This window comes from Fukomys damarensis, unplaced genomic scaffold (assembly GCF_012274545.1).
Source record: "Fukomys damarensis isolate Sample0158 unplaced genomic scaffold, DMR_v1.0_HiC HiC_scaffold_39, whole genome shotgun sequence".
NCBI lineage: Eukaryota > Metazoa > Chordata > Mammalia > Rodentia > Bathyergidae > Fukomys > Fukomys damarensis.
In genome coordinates, this window is record NW_022900951.1 from 56,664,430 (window position 1) to 56,682,012 (window position 17,583).

Genomic DNA, 17,583 nt, shown 5'->3' on the forward strand with positions numbered 1-17,583 from the left:
CTTAACTCATTCAGTCCATGATATATGTGCTTTTATTATTTCCTAAAAGGGATCTCTGTATTAGAAAGTATAGATTATGTAACTGATATGTAGCTCTACATCTTCCAAGACTCCTGAGATGGTCAGGCTGCCTTTGTCCTCTACACTGATTGGAATTCAACACTGACTTTCAATCTCTCCCAAGAATTATTACGGTTCTCAACCTAGGGAGATTTAAAACAACACAAGTGCCTGGGATCCACTCCTTAGAAGCTGTGATTTCATTTGCTTGAGATGAAGTCCAGCTTGCAGGGTGGTTTTCACAGAAGTTCCTCAACTTCAAAATACACATCTCTCCCTAACAAACATCTTACATCTGTTGTTCTGCCTCGCCTTCCAGCTATGGCTCTAGCTTTTTCCTCTCTAACTACAGCCAGACCACCTGAGAGATGGCTCCAGTCCCCTCCCATTTACCTCTTTAACCTGCTTTGGTGTGGCCTCTGTGAAGCCATCTTTGCCAAGGACATCTCCTTGATGTTGCTAAAGGTAAGAGTTCCTGCTCAGGCCCCAGCCTACTGACCTTGAATACAGGCAATGACATGAACCATCCATTGCCCCTAGAAACTGACCCCATCCCAACCTCAGGGACACAATGCATTCACCTTGTCTAGAGTTTTCACAGCAGTCTTTCTGCAATGGCTACTGTACCAGGCTGTACAAATGTATCCTGAAGGTGGGAGACTCACAAGCCCTGGCCTTGACATCAGGAAGTTGAAAGTCATCAATACAGGGTTCCCCCCAGGGGAGCCCTCTAATTCTTTCTCACAAAGCTGCTTCCCTATTTCTGACAGACAGAAGAGAAAGCAAAGCTCATGCTGGATCTTTTGCTACTCTGTGTGGAAGAGCCAGTGATGCCTCCCTTCTGATGAGAAAAGACGGTTATTGGGCTACAAGCTGAGTTCCTTACCCATGCTCATCTCACCAGTATAGCTGTTTCTTACTGACTAACAAAGGAGCCCCTTTGCAACCAGCTTCTGGCATGCCTGACTTGTTTCCTGGATCCTTGTCCTTCTGAACACACAGAAACAAATTTGGACAAGATGTGTTTGAAAGCCAGCAATTATCTCATGCTTTGTGCCCTGAGAAATAAGCTTTCATAGAATCTGTGACCTACTGAACAGAACTGGGGTGGAAGAAGTAATGAGAAGTCAGGAGGTGCCTCCTGATGCCACGGAGAGCTAGACTGGGCTCCAAGTTCGTTAGCCTGGAGTTGTTGGGCCTTGGGAGGGTCCTGTCCCTCCTCGAGCCTCAGTTTACTCTCCTGTTAAGTGGGTCCACTTGTCTTTACCTCCTCTGTCCGTGGTAAGGATGATAGGAATAAGATGAGCTTTCCACCACTGTCAAGTAGGCCCTCACTAGGAGCTGGAGAAACTGAAATGAATTGCATCCAGCCATAGTTCACAGACTTATTCCAGGCCAAGAGAGAAAGTGTGTGCAAGAGAGACTTGCAAAAAACAAGGCCTATCTCTGTGCACGTCGCTCCTCTGGGAAGGAAGGGGCTTGAACAGTGACAATAGACCAGGGGCGCTGACTCAGACGGCCAGTTCCTGTTCATTTCCCCTCGCTGCAGGACAGCAGCTAAGCAGGAGGTCAGCCCTCATATGACTCTGACTTGGGACTGTGGCTGAGATCCTTTCTTAGAGAGAAAACAAGCCCAAATCACAGATAGCTCCCCTCACTGGTCCGCTGTGACTAGGGGGACAGGACCAGTGAGCCTGTGGGCGGAGGGCAGGAAGTGGGAAAGGAGAAAGAGGAAACTCACTTTTTGAATCTTGAGTAGCTTTCCCTGAGCTGGGCTGCCCTGGGACAACTTCACTGGGCAGACTGACTCAGCCAGAGTGCTGGGCAATGGGGTTCGGGAAGAGTCCCTGGGTGCCCCACTGAGGAGCCTGGGGAGAAGGTTTGGAACAGTGGGGATCCCCTTGACTCCCGGACCCCAGTGTGGACCCACCACACACTTCTCTGTTGTATGAGGATTGGCTGGAGGTAGATCCTTGATTTTCCACACCACTGGGATGGAGAGAACTGAGCCTCTCACCCTCTTCTGGACCCGGGGAGGTGAGTTGGGGAAGAAGGGTCATGTACTTAGCAGAGGGAAGAAGGGAGGAAGTTGGGGTTCGTGGCAGGAGGAGCGGGGAGGCGCTTTCTGCAATCAGAGCTGTGCTATAGTAGCCCAGGCTATGTTGAGAGAAAATGAGCCCCTAGCACTAGGGGTGTGCAAAAGGACATTGCTTGGGAAAGATGCTGTACAAGGGGATGGCTTTGGGAATGGAGAGGGTGGATGTGACCACATCCCAACCCTGATATTCTAGGATCCTAAAGGAATAATAAAAGTGACAGAGAGAGAGAGAGAGAGAGAGAGAGAGAGAGAGTAAGTGCGCATGCATGCTCATCTACTTTTGTCAGATCAACTTTCTGTAGATTCTGAGGCTTTGTCCCTCAGATGGACCTTGGTCACCCACCTCCAGGATTCCTGCCAAAACATGGAAGCTGGGAAAGGCAGGGGACGGGTGTCTATCGCTGGTCATTTCTGCACACATGTTATTGCCGACAGACCAAGTACTTTCTAATCGCACTTTACACTCGACTTCCTGGCATTAAGACACAATGAAGTCCAGGGTCCTGTGCCACACCAGGACCCCTCTCTGACTTGTGTGCAAAGGATAAGGCAGAGTGGTGGAGGTGACACCATAGTTCTGTGCCTGAGAACCTATGGGAAGCTACTGTTACAGTGTCCCTGGGGTTCTAGTTGGCTCTTTATGTCAGAAGTACCCTTAAAAGGCATTTATAAGCTAATGTAATTGGAAAAGTGGAGTGATGAGATTGAAAATAAAGTCTTGTGTGCACTGGGTGCTGCTTGGCATGGAGAAGAATCCGAGGAATGTGATGTCTGCTCTTCAGGTCTCTGTGGGTCTGTCACAAGGTGAGGTGAGGGGACAAGGTCTGAGTGAGTCCTCAGGCGGCAGAGCTGGCACCTTTGAACAAGGAGGAACTTCCTATAGACTCCTCATGGGAGCCAAAGTTCCAGTTTGAGAGCCTTTAAGAAGACAATGGGATGTGGCAGTGGGATGGTGAGGGGCTGCTGTCACCTAGGATGGAAGGTGGGCCCCACCCTTCAGCCTCTACCTTCCCCCCGCCCCCACAGTTCCTCCTTCATCTAGGCACCCTAGGCTCTCTTCCTGCAACGGAGTCCTGGAGTTCCTCCTCCCACTTTCCATCTCCACCCTGCAGCCAGAGCTCGCTTTTACAAAACACACCAGGCTGCTCCAAGTCCTCTAATGGCCTCCTATTGCCCACTGGTGAAAGTCTTGTTTTCTTTCTCTTCTCTGTTACCTCCTTTCTACTTTAAAAACAGAGCAGAGATAAGATCATTTCTCACTCTGATACAGCTCTGACATTTCATAAATCTATGTCCTAGATAACTGGAAAGGGCTATATTTAACCTTGAAGCTTTTAATGGAGGGGCTTGGAGAAGGCGCTGCCTTCTAACACCACGGGAGGCAAGAGTCTTGTCTTTGTTCTCTGCCAACCGAGCCCAGCTGCAGCTTGGAGAGGTCAGAGCTGCCTCTTGCTCCAGTGAGGTGGCCAGGCTGCTCGGTCAGCCCCACCCCAGAGCATCTACCTCACCTTCTCTCTGTAAGTGAAGGGGATCCTGCACCCCTCTAGAACATGCCCCTCAGCTTTCTTATCTGAAGATACTTGAAAGACTGCTCATTGACCCCATTGCTGGGATAAGTGAGGTGACTGGTCGGTCCAGGAATAAGACAGAGAGGGTCTGGAGAACTGAGCTGTGAGCCTGGGCTAGGGAGAGAGATGGGAGAGGAGAAAATGTGTTGTCAGAGGCCTGGTTATGCTGTGGGCGTGTGGGGAGGTGAGGGTGAGTGAATTAGCAGGCCCTATACTCAAAGCATTGTGACCCTCGCTGCAGTCCTGTGAGGTAGGTCATTATGCTCCAGCAAGGGACCTGGGGCTCAAAGGAGTTAAGTAACTTCTTGATGTCATACCTGGATGGAAAGTGACAGAACCAGGCTACACCCAGGGCTGTCAAACTCCAAAGCCCAGTTGCTTTGCCCAGGCCTAGGATGTCCTTGGCTAAATTGTTATTGCCCTTTGGAGCAGCTTTGATGTGCTGGCCTCTCTTCTTTTCTTTCTTTTTAAAAATTATTTATTTATTTATTTAGTTTTAATTTTTTTTTTTTAGAAAGGGTCTCACTTAGTAGTCTAGGCTGGCCCTGACTCACTATGTAGCCCAGGCTGGCCTCAAACTCAGCAATTCTCCTGCCTCAGCCTCCTGGGTGCTGGGATTACAGGTGTGCACCACGACACCCAGCTGGCCTCTCTTATTTTCTTTGGGTTACTTTTGTCAGTACTGGAACCCCTGGCAAACTGTTTCCACACTGCCCATCACCTAGGTCCCAGGCCCATCGCAATCTCTGCCCCTAGCTGAGGAGCCCAGCCCAACAGTTTGGGTTTCTTTTCTTTTTCTTTTTTGTAGTGCTGGGGATTAAAACCAGGTCCATGTGCTAGGCAAACACTCTATCACTAAGCTACATTCCCAGCCCTTTTTATTTTATTTTGAGACAGGCTTTCATTAAGTTGCCCAGGTTTGCCTTGAACTTGTAATCTTCCTGCCTCAGCCCTCTGAGTAGCCAGATTTACAGGCATGCGCCACCGTACCAAGCTAGTAATTTGGGTTTCTTATGGGTGTCCCTGCTCTCGGGCCTCATGGGCTGGCCTCTCCCATACTCTGTTCTCTTCAGCCCAGTAGATAACAGCTCCTGGGAGCAGTACCAAAACAATAAGTTTTACTGTTATGTCCATGTCTGTTCCCTAGAATGCCAACATCAACCTTCTTCTGTGACCTGGGACATATCATATCCTTCCTGTGGTCCTAGTCTCCCCAGCTGCAGAAATAGGAAGACAGGATTCTCTAAGGGCCTTTCCAGTTCCAAGAGGTGAGGATTCCCAGGGCCCTGTCCCTCTGCTCAGCTCAACCTTACTGCTTTTTCACCCATAGTGTGTGTTAGGTTGAGGATCACCACAGGCACAGGTTTGGAAACCTTTACTGGGCGGAGCTCTTGCTCCAGAGCCAAAGGACAAAGTGACAGCATGGTAATAACATGTGTAGGGCCCTTTATTGTTTACCAGACTTTCATAGTCAGCAGAGTGGTAGGGAGGGGACTCCAAGGTGATTCGAATGGTACATGGTACAGCTATAAAGAATATTGAATTACATGGTGAGAAAAATGAATCTCTTTCCAGCTTTCTGATTACATCAAGGAGAAAGTCTCATTGTGGCATTATTCTTCAACCTCTATTATGCTGGCTAATCTCCTTCCCTACAGAGTTAGAATGGGCCTCAGGCTGAAAGACATGGACAGGTGACAATGTCTACATAGAATTTAATTCTTTTCTGTTTCCACTGTATTTCATGGCCCAACCCTTTTTCCTTTTTTATTATATTAGTACATGTTTGCAGTTCATGCAGCTTATAATCATCTTGGGAAATGGTTACATGTACATACCACAGCTTATTTCCTTTTTTTTAAATCACCTTTCCCTTCACTCTCCCTCCCTCCCTCCTCCTCCAATTTCCCTAACCCATTTTTTATTCTTATTGATATTTTAATCTGAGCTCATATTATGGCATATAATATTTCCATTATTTGGCTCCTGCACATGGTATGTGTTTATTCTACTTATTTCTCCTTCTCCTCCTCCTCCCTGCACTTTTTCCCTTTAGATCACTTGCCTATTGCAAGAAAATCCATTTCTGCATCCCCTTCTATCCATCCCTTATTATTTTCTTTATTTGTACTTTGCCTCACTCAAATAAGAGATACCATATGGTATCCGCCCTTTTGTGGCTTATTTCACTCAACATTGTATCTCCCAGGTACATCAATTTTCCTACAAATGTCTCAAGTATGAAATTCTTTATAGCAGAGTAGTACTTCATTATACTCAGATACCGCATTTTTTTTATCCAGTCATCTGTTGTTGGGTATACAGGTTGTTTCCAAGATTTAGCTATTATGAATTGTGCTGCTATAAGCATCGGTATGCATGGATCACTATAGTGTGATATATTAAGCTCCTTAGGGAAGACACCTAGCAGGGGAAATAGCTGGGTCATATGAAAATTTCTAATTTCAGTTCTTTGAGAAATCTCCATCTGATTTCCAAAGTGGTTGTACTAGTTTACACTCTCACCCAGAGTGAAGGAGGGTTCCATTTTCACCACAGCCTCCCCAACATTTGTTATTGTTTGATTTCTTAATGATTGCTGTTCCTTCTGGAGTGAGATGGAATCTTAGCATTGTTTTAATTTGCATTTCTCTGATCTGTTTCTCTTTCTCAACATCTGATGGCTACAGATGTTGAGCATTTTGTCATATATTTGTTGACCATTTTTATTTTTTTCTCTATGAAGTGTCTGCTCATTTCTCTTGACCATTGCTTGACTGGATCTTTAATTTTAGGTGGTTCAATGTTTTTGAGTTCTTTGTATGTTCTAGATATGAGTCTTCTGCCTGAGGAGTAGCTGGAAAACATTTTTCCCATTCTGTAGGTTGTCTCTTATAGCCCAACTTTTTATAGTTACCTTCTAGTTATGGCACATGATATTCCTTTTGTTTGGGGAATTTTGTTGATATTCTTTGGGCAGTACTGAGGAATGAACCCGGGCCTAGCACTTGGATGTGCTCTACTATGTGCTCTACCATTGAGCCACATCCCCGGGCCTAGCACTTGGATGTGCTCTACCGTGTGCTCTACCATTGAGCCACATCCCCAGCCCTTTATTTTGTGATTTTTCTTCGCTATGTAAAATCTCTTTCTCTCTCTCTTTTTTTGTTTTCGCGTTTTGAGACAGGGTCTCAATATATAGTTTAGAGTTGCCTTGAACTCACTATGTATGTAGCCTAGGCTGGCCTTGAACTTGCAGCAATCCTCCCACTGGGATAACAGGCAGGCATACCACTCTTGAAAAGATAAATCTTGTAATATAAATGTATTTAAAGGCAGAGAAGCAGAGAGAGAGAGAGAGAGAGAGATTGAGAATCACATGAATAGGAAATAGAACCAGAGGTTCCTAGATATAGTCAAACTTGTGGAAGTGGCTAAAGCTTGGCCAGCACTGGAATGTGGCATTAGTACCACAGTCAGTTCCTGAGCTCCAGGTTGCTCAGTGTGGTGTAGAAAGCCCTGCATCATCTGCCTCTACCATTGTTCCAAACATTATTGCCCCCTACCTTACCCCACCCTGTACTCTCTCGTGGTACCCAGCATGTTGTGCCCTCTATCTGGAATGCCTCTTCCATATCCCTTGCCCACTCTTGAAACCAACAGCTTATTCTTCAAGACTCAGTTTAAATGGCTCCTCCCCCAAGAAGCTTCCTTGAAATGCTTGAGTTCGCTTAGCACCAGGTCCAGGTCTCTATTGTGGTATGTCTTTCATTGCTATAATGATTTGCTTACAGGCCTACATCGCCTCCTCTTTTGATTCCAAAAGCATTTTGTAAGAAAAACTTGGAGGAGAGTAGGGATTAAAAATGCAACTGCCAGTGAATCCTGTGACAGTGACTGGGTCCCTGGGGACTGTAGCAGCTCCTGGGATCACTTGAATTGAGGCTTCCCAGATGCTGAGCCAGAGTCTGCACAGGCCATGAATCCCATCTGGGGACTGTATTTGAGGGGCTGCTATAGACCACACATAGGAAACTTATTAGGGTGTCTTTGGGATGAACATCTGGAGTCTCAAGTATTCAGGATTAGTTCAAGGGAAAAGTTGGGCTGTGATCTCATTGTCATGGCAGCCATAGCCATCACTTTGGGGAGCTTTGGAGCTGACTTGGTCCTTCAGAGTTGTTCCAACTTACGGTTAGAAGACTCATCCTTAGATGCAGGCTTCCCCAGAGAAGAATCATAACCTTGGGCCAAGCAATTCTGTCAGAAAAGGGGGCTAGATGTTTCCCAAAGAAGGCAATCAGTCAGCTAGCAGCACTCCAGCCAGGAGGACTGAGGGAATGAGGCCTTCAGTCCTGAGGGGCAGTGTGTGTGGCACCTCGGTGCCCACCACAGGGGTTTGTTCAGAGCCCCAGGGCTTCAGTGCTAGGGAGACAGTAAGAAGAGAACAGGGGTTTGGAGAACAGAGTAAGGCTGTCAAGAACTGGTGGCTGTCAGGGCCCAGTAAATGTCTGTTAGAAAAATGAATGGCTAGGTATGTTGCTTCAGTCACTGTGCTTAAAGGATATAGAGGCAAACAAATTACAGGGAGTTTCTGGTATAACTGAGGCAACAGATATTGTGTTAGTTACTTTTCTCTCACTGCTGAGACAAAATACCCAAACCCAAAGTTAGAGGAGGAAAGGTTTCTTTGACTTACAGTTTGTAGAGGTTTCAGTCCATAATCAGCTGGCTCCAAGGCAGGGATGCCAAACCAACCTCGCAGAGGAAACAGCATGGCGCCCACAAAAGCAATAGGAGACCTTAGCAGCTTCTTCCTGTCTCTTTTATCTTATTCAGACTACTTAGGGCAGGTAGCACTCACTCTTAATTCTAGTACCCTTGGGCCTAGCCCCATCATGAATCAATCACACACTCTACATTCAGCCACCTCAAAAAAGCATGAGGCTTTGGGGGGACATCTAAACACAAGCCATAACAGATATGTAAGAGATTATTCCAGAACGATATGGCTAGTGCTACATCTGTGATGTGTACAAAGACCAGGCTTCTAGAACACTTTTTTTCTTGCTTCTGTCTTGGTAGCCTTATTAGCTGAGCGTTCCCTCTGAAGCAGGAATTATTGTCCTCAATCTATACATGCGCAAGTGGAGATCCAGGGATTTGCCCCAGACCTCACTGCAGGTCAGATCTTCAAGCTAAGGCTGTCCCCAGCACCATCTGTCTTCAGAGTGCACACCCTTCTCTACACCAGCTGGTCCCTCCCAAAGACACGGGCAGTCCTCTGCAGTCTGCTGAGTGCTTGTTCCATATACTGTGTTTCATCTTGATGCAGCCCTGCAAGATAGCAAAATAAGGTTGTCAGAAGAAAGTGGGTTTTTACCTTTATTTTTTTAACCTGTCTAGTATGCTTTCAGAAAGAGATATATTCAGATCATATTTGTATCGATGACATTCTTCTTATGCTAGTTTTCTTTTTCCTACACATTCTTAGCCACCTGTGAAATTCTTCCACTGCATTCATCTGTTCCTTCCACATCTTGTTTCAAAAGTGAGAAAACTGTGATTAAAAATCCAGCTAGTTCCTTTTGAGCTATGGGGGGGAAAATTAAGGTTTTTATGATTTTGTAGCCTTATACAACAAAGCAAAACATTCTTAGTTTGAAGAAAGGAAAATGTATGGAACCAAGAATACATCTGATTTTATGTGATCAACACTGTAGGGGAGATTTTTGTTGTTGTTGTGGAGAAGGTGGTAGTATAGTCTGAAGGCGAATAAAAAGCCCCCTTGAAGAGTGGGGTCTCAGGCAGGTTAGCTGCCCTCAGTCCCTTCTCCACCACCACTCAGTTGTGCCCTCCCACCCTTCCCTACTTTTGTGTCCTCCCTTCTCCATAAAGCCCAGGCAAAGTCTCTTTTCTTGTCTTCATTCCCTCCTTAAAAGATTCCTCAGGGCCTCCTTTCCTGCCAAATGCCAATGAAGGCAAAATTCTGAAGTGGAACAAAAAGAATTTTATCATCTCTCCTAGTAGATTTCATTGTGGTCGGCCTAGTCTCAGCATTCAGCTAAAGCAAAGCATTTCTGTAGTTTTCTAGCAGAAACTATCACTCTGTAGAGACCTAATAGTTTTGTTTGTTTTTGTTTTGTTTTTTTAATGTTCTAGAGGAGAAAAGTCTTCATACATTCCCAGCAAAAACAAAGATGAACATGTTGGGTGACCATGCCTGACTTTCACATGACTTCATTTCCCACCACTATTACAGAACCCTAATTAAATTTTCCTTTCTCTTTGGAACTCTCAAAATACCATGCTGGCCTCATCAATTAAGCAAAAGGGTCCTCACTTCTACTTGTTTCCTTTACTTCCTTGTAGGGAGTGTAAAATAAGTAATGGGGGTCAAAGTGAGAGCAGGGACTAGCTTTCGGCTTTAGAGATTACCAAAGTAAATAAATCACCCTAATCAAAGTGTAATTTTCAAGCAGTTGAAAACATGACCCTCATTTAAATATATACTGATTAGGAGTCAAAGACTATTTTACTCAGCAATGAAGGAATCAGCATTACAGTAAGGCTGTAAAAGTTTTAAAAAAGTGTAAAAGTTTGAAAACTTTTTAAGTTTTTAAAAAGCTATGAGAGTTAAATGTAGAATTCAAAAAATTAAACACAGAATTACCATATAGTCCAAAAATTCTGCTTCTAGGTATATAGCAAGAGAATTGAAAGCAAAGACTTGAACAGATAACCTGTGCATGAATGTTCATAGCAGCATTATTCACAATAGCTGAAAGGTAGAAATGACCCAAATGTCCATCAGTAAATGAACAGATAAATAAAATGTACCATATCCATACAATGGAATATCATTCAACCATGAAAGGGAATGAAGTTCAGCCAGGTTTGGTGGTACAGTTCTGTAATTCCAGCCCCTCAAAAGACTGAGGCAAGAGGATTGCAAGTTTGAGCCCAGCCTGGGCAACTTAGCAAGATCCTGTCTCAAAATAAAAAATAAAATGGGCTGGAGATGTAGTGGAGACATAGATCTCCATGATAGAGTGACCCTGGGTTTTATCCCAGTACTGCCAAGACAAACAAACAAAAAGCAGAGTTCTGGCACATGTTACAGTATGGATGAGCCTTGAAGACGTAATGCTAACTGAAAGAAACCAGCTACAAAAACGAACAAACTTTGTCTGAGTGCACTTATATGAAATATCTAGAATAGGTAAATTCATAGGGGCAGAAAGAAGATTAGAAGTTATCGGGGCTAAGAAGAGGGGAGAATGGAAAACAGCTTAATGAGTACAGTTTCTATTTAGAGTGATGAAAAAATTTTTTTCAGCTTTAATTGAGTTTATTGGTACATTTTAGGGATACAGTACAGTTAAATTCATCATTGGGATCTTGTACCTCTACATGACAAGTCTTGATTCTCATTTTTCCCCCTTGTCCCTGCCCTCCCTTCACCCCCTCCTCCCCTCCCCATCTACAAACACTTTATTTCCATTTTTTTCATTATCTCACATGTTTTTCTTTTCCCTTATTACCCTTCCCCTACCCGTTCCACTTTCCCTACACCTTTATCCCCTTTCTTCCCATTTCACAATGTCAGTAATCTTATTAGGATCTTATGTACTATTGCAGTTTATTCACACCAGAGAAACTATTCGGTATTTACACATGTGCGACTTATTTATTTCACTTAGGAGCATATCCTTCATATGTATCCATTTTCCTATGAATGAATTTATTTTCTCATTCTTTATGGCTGAGTAATATTCCATTTTATAGAAAAACTACATCTTCTTTATGCAGTGTCCAACTGATGGGCTAATGGGCTGTTTCCAAGTTTTAGCTATTACAAACTGTGCCGCTATAAACATGGGTGCAAAATTTTGATATAGATAGTAATGATAATTGTACAACATTATAAATATAACTAATACAATTGAATTTTATACTTAGAAATGCTTAAAACAGGAGTTGGTGACATAGCTCAACCGTAGAGCACTTGCCTAGCATGTGCAAGGCACTAGTTCAGTGGTGACAAATGTACAGCACATATGTTATTCCTTTTTCTTTTAAGACAAAAAATGTTAATGCATGAGTTGTTTTTTCTACACTAAAACTTCAGTATTCCGGTTTTATTGCAGTTTTGGCAGTTGGTGCTAAGTAAGTGGGTTCTGGGTTGCAGTTTGTCACTTGGCTCTAAAAGATTCACCATCACTGCTTAGTTCAGTCCCCAGTGCAAAAAAGAAAAGAAAAGAGGGGTCAGGGATTTAGCTCAGGGGTTCCACCACCTGCCTCACAAGCACAAGGACCTGAGTTCGATCCCCCCTCCAAAAAAAAAAAAAAGAAAGAAAAGGAAAGGAGAAAATGCTTAGAGATATTTTATCTCAACAAAATGGAAGGAGAGAAGGAGGGAGGAAAGGTAGGAAGGAGGAGGGGAGAGGAGAGGGAAGGGAAGGGAAGCAGGCAAGAGATACCCAAAGAATGCTGAAGTGAGATTAAAAAGTTGGATACAGGAGAAGGAGTGTAGCTCAGTGGTAGAGTGCTTGTCTTGGATGCACACTGTGCTTGTTCCCCAGTACCCCCCACACACACATTGGACACAAAACTGGGTCATTCTTCAGGGTAACATTAGCTATAACCTTTCAGACTATAGTTCCTACTGAATAGAATTAATTTTCATTTGGACCAGACCAAAAAGAATTGCAACTTATCAATCTTCTACAAATTAGCTTTTTTTTTTTTTTTCTTTTCTAGGGCTCAAGCCCCGCACCTCAGGCATGTTGGACAAATGCTCCACCACAGAGCTACACTCCCGTCCCCTACCAGTTAACTTTTAACTTTGCAGTCTAAGCCTTAAAGCTAGCAGTCATGTGGATGGTGCTCTCACACGCTCCTGAAAGAGTGCTCAGTGATCTTTTTTGCCTTGTCAAACATCAAATAATTTTTCTTAACACCTTAAGACATGACAAAAGCAGTTCCCATGGGTCTCTATGAAAAAGCCTTAACTTTAGCATCGAGGCCTGACTCTCATGGGAATTTGTATCTTGGTGACATCTTCTGGGGCCACTTCTCAGGCCCTCTTGGACCCAAACCACACATCACTGCCAGACTGACCTTTCAAAGCACCACTTTCATTGTGTTCCTCCCACACACAAGAACTTAAATGACTCCTGATCTAATCCACATTTCCCAGACCAGCTTGCAGAAGCATCTGGAATCTAGCCTAGCGAGAGATTTGGAAAGGAGCTTTCAAGTGTCCTTATCCCTGGTGCCAGCCAGCTTGGTGTCTCGCCACCCTTAGATGTGTCTCTCTTGTCTGTACGCATTTGATCTGGCAGATGTTCCCACTGTGGATGCCCCCACTGTGGATGCCCCCATCACACTTCTTAGCCTGATTGGCCTGTGACAGTGTTTACCAAATTTCAATCATCTAGGTACCATTGTCAAAAATTTTGTTTACTGTCTGTACTATTTTCTTACTTTTAAAAAAATCTCCCAAAGTGATCATGGTGGCACATACCTATAATCCCAGCACTAGGGAGGCTGAGGCAGGAGAACAGCATGTTCAAGACCAGCCTGGGCTACATAGCAATTAAAAAAAAAAAACCTCCTCCGCTTTTGAAAACTGCAGAGTTGATATGCTAGTTAAAGACATAAGTTTATCAGTGTACCATCCCAAGTCCCTTTCACTCCCTACTTGATTGTGTTATACTTGTTGGGTGCATTTGGCCTCAGAAGAAGATGGTGGCCCTTGTCTTCCTCCCACATGCAATCCCGACCCCAGCACTTGGCAAGGCCTCACTACATACCCTTTGGTTGTCTGACTCATCTTCACTGTAAGCTTTCTGTCTGAGTGCTGACAGATTTCTCTTTGTTCCTCTAGTGTGCAGCAAAATACTGAAAACATACTTCTTGTCCTCCAGAGACTTATATTCTGGCTGGGGGGGGGCAAAAACAGGTGTCGTAGATGAGTCAGGAAGGTGTGGGTCCCCCTCAGCCACTTTCTACTCATGTCATCTTGAACAGGAGGCCTCCCAGGCTGGGGATGTAGCTCAGTGGTACAGGGCCTGCCTGGCAAGCTTGAGGCCCTGAGTTTGATCTCCTGTACCAGAAAAAAAAAGAGGCCTCCCTACCCCCAGTTTCCTCATCAGTGAGATGATAATGATAATAATGAAATAACAATGGTAATACCCATATTACCTATCTCAGGAAATGGATGGAAGAGTCAAAAGAAGCCATAGTTGTGTACATACTTTGTGAACAAGAAAGTGGTATGCACATTTTAGTTGTTAAACAATTCCATGAAAATTAAATAACTATGCAAGATGGCTATATAAAGTATGTCACTAGGCAGCTTCCCATACTTCAAATGAATATCACAGGGGTAGTATTGGTTCACTGTGCAGAAGGGTTCCAGAGGGCTCACTTGAGGTGGATGGGTCATAAAACATGAGTGTAAGCTCTGTAAGTAGGAGTGGAGTTGGAAAGTAGGAGCTAAGTGTTGAGCAGGAGGGAAACAAATTGAGTAGGGGAGAAAGAGAGACACCTGCTTGAGGTTGCTGGGCCAGCCAGTTGGGCTCTACGGAAGTTGTGAAGGACAGTGTGGAAGAGGGCAAGGTGAGTGAGGCCCTAGGAGGCCTCCAGTACTGGGTGGGGAGCTGGGCCTTTCTGCTGGGAGAAGCCACTGCTGGCTCTTGAATGGAGGAGCTTGTAAGTAAATCAAAATTTTGAACCCAGATTCTTCTAAGACACAGCATATTTTTCTCCTTATATCTTGTATATCATTTATGTGTTTCATTACAAAATAAAAGACATTTGTCTTTCAGTATCCTTGGAGAATTGATTCCAGGATCTGCCCCAGATACCAAACTTCACAGATACTCAAGTCCCTGATATAAAATGTCAGATTCAATATAACCTTACACACATCCTCCCATATATTTTAAATCATCTCTAGATGATATGTAATACCTAATACAATTATTATGAAAATATTATCATACAGGGCTGGAGATGAAGTTCAGTGGCAGAGTGCTTGCCTAACACACATGGGAAGCCCTGGGTTTGATCTCTAGCATTGCAAAGAAAAAGTTGTTGGGCTGGGGATTTAGCTCAGTGGTTCCACTGCCTGCCTTGTAAGCTCAAGGACCTAAGTTCCATCCCTGGTACCAAAAAAAAGTTGTTATATAAATTAGTTCTGGGACCGGGGATTTAGCTCAGTGGTTTGGCCGCCTGCCTTGCAAGCACAAGGACCCGAGTTTGATCCCCGGTGCCTAAATAAATAAATAAATAAATTAGTTCTGCTTCCCCATAACTATCCATCCCCACTTCAATAGCTCCCCTGTTAAAATGCAAAAACAGATCGTAGCTTCTTATATGTCATTCCAGAAATGACCTCTGCATATAGAAGTGTGGGAGTGTGTGTGTGAGGGAGAAGAGCATGCAAGAGGAAATGAAAGGGGAAAGAAAGATTTAACATAGCTGGTAACATTCTACACACAACATTCTGTGTTTTACCTAACACAGTTGTCTTGGAGAATATTATATATCAGCACATATTTTAGCTACATAATTCTTCTTAATGGCTTCAGAGTATTTCATGATATGGCTGAACCACAGTTTGTCTTACCTATCTTCAACTGAAGGACAGCACAGTATTTTGCTATCACATAGTACTTTAGTGTATACCTTTGTTTGTGTGTCATTATACACAGTATATCTGCAGTGTAAATCCCTAGAAGTTGAACTGGTGCATAGCCACGTGCATTTGCATTTTTAATTGACAGATACATATTTATGATCTACTGTGTGATATTTGGTACTGTGTACGTTGTTTAATGATCAGTTCAGAATATTTAACTTATCCATCATCTCAAATATCTGTCATTTATTTGTAATGAAAGCCTTCAAAATATCCTTTTCCAGTTATTTTAATTTATATGATAAATTTTGTTTAGTGCTGTATGGTGTGGTGCCAGGCTAATCCAGGGCCTTGTGCATGCTAGGCAAGTGCCCTATCACTGAGTTACATCCCCAGTCCATATGATGCAGTATTGTTAAGTATAATCACCCTTCTGTGTAGCAATACACAAGAACCTATTCCTCCTACCTAGATATGTCTTTGTACCCATTAACCAATCTCCCCATACCTCCTTAGCCTCTTCAGCCTCCAGTAACCACTGTTCCACTCTCTACTTTTATGAACTCAGCTTCTTTAGATTCTACATGAGTGAAATCACATAGTGCTTATCTTTCTATGCCTGGTTTGTTTTATTTAACATTACTACCTTCGGGTCCACCCATCTTGCCACAGGTAACAGCACTTCATTTTTTAACAAAGTTAATGCTATTCCATTACATGTATAGATACCACATTTTTTTATATCCACTCACCTGTTGATGGACATTTAGGTTGGCTGCTTGAACAGTGCTGTGATAAACATAGGAGTGCAGATGTCTCTTCAACATACTGATTTCCTACCCTTTGGACATATATTCAGTAGTGGGATTGCTGGATCATATTGCAGGTCTATTTTTAAGTCCTTGAGGAACCTCCATATTGTTTTCCATAAAAGCTCTACTAATTTACATTTCTACCAGTAGTGTACAAGCGTTACCTTTTTTTCCACATTCTCACCAGCATTTATCTTTTCTCTTGTTGATGATAGCCATTCTAACTGGAGCAGGTGATATCTCATTGTGGTTTTGATTTGCATTTCCCTGATGATTAGTGATGTTGAGCATCTTTTCTTGTAGCTATTGGCCATTTGTATGGCTTCTTTTCAGAGGTGTCTATTCAGTTCTTTTGCCCATTTTTAATTGACTTATTTGGAGGTTTGGCTATTGAATTGTTTGCGTTCCTTGTATATTCTGGATATTAACCCCTTGTCAGATATATAGTTTGTGGATATTTCACCTCATTCTATATTTTGTCTCTTCACTCTGTTGATTATTTCCTTTGCTGCTCAGAAACTTTTTAGTTTGATGTAATCCCACTTGTCATAAATTTTTGACTGCTAATGCCAAGTTGCCCTCCGAAACAGTCATTCCAGATGACCTTCCCACCAACCCCACAGAAGAATACCTCTTCCTCCATATTTCTCTCTGCAATGGTGGTGAACCTATGGCATTTGTGCCTCCACCAACTGCTTGTTATTACTAAAGTTCTAAAAGGTTTGCCATCACTGTACCTAGACCTTTTGGATCTTTGCTTGGGGGACACAGTGGGACCCTGAGGTGGGGGAATGGCATATAGTCAGGGAAGGCAGACATTCCCAGTTCTCCCTGTGGGTATGGCAGAGTATCTCATGATGGTGGAGATGACCTCAGAGCATCATGTCCCTAACACCTTAGGTGTGTAGCAGCACTAGAAATACTTATGATTCACAAACCCACAAAGTGCAACTGCTTGATAGGCAAAAGAATTTCTTTGGGTCCTTGCCACCCTCTCCCAGCTTCGTGCAGAACAGTTTCTGAACCCCCTTATGTATATCACAATCCAGGACCAGGAAGGTTCACTGGCATTCTGTGGTAGAGAGGGACCACCAGCAAAAGGTGTTTTCATACGTTGTCCTCACATTCACACACGCATAAAGAGGACCAAATACAGAAGCCAAGGCCCAGCTTGAGGAATGCAGACTTGAGCTTGTGAAACATGGCTCTATGCCTGACGGGCTCTTTCAGGTGCAACAACAGGAGGCATCTTGGTTTCTTTCAGTGGCAGAGTGTGTGTCAGTATTCGTGAACAAGTGAAGGAGAGGAAGCTGTCCCTAACAGCTGCTTTTCATCACATCTGATGCCCCAGAAGCTCTGAACAAGACAAATGTAACATTCACTACTCCCACCACT

The 17,583-nt window shown here is 43.7% G+C and overlaps 1 protein-coding gene across 2 annotated transcripts in view; it reads left to right on the forward strand.

Annotated features, from left to right (window-relative positions):
* Window positions 1–1,458: 1,458 nt before the first annotated feature.
* Window positions 1,459–17,583, forward strand: part of Nhsl2 (NHS like 2) — an 88,781-nt gene continuing 72,656 nt past the window's right edge. Inside the window, exon 1 of one of the 2 annotated variants that reach the window (XM_033760100.1) lies at window positions 1,459–2,097. In XM_033760100.1, coding sequence (XP_033615991.1) covers window positions 2,055–2,097 — 43 coding nt within the window. In that variant the 5' untranslated portion in view covers window positions 1,459–2,054. The remainder of the gene's footprint in view (window positions 2,098–17,583) is intronic. The other variant, XM_033760101.1, reaches the window with a different exon arrangement.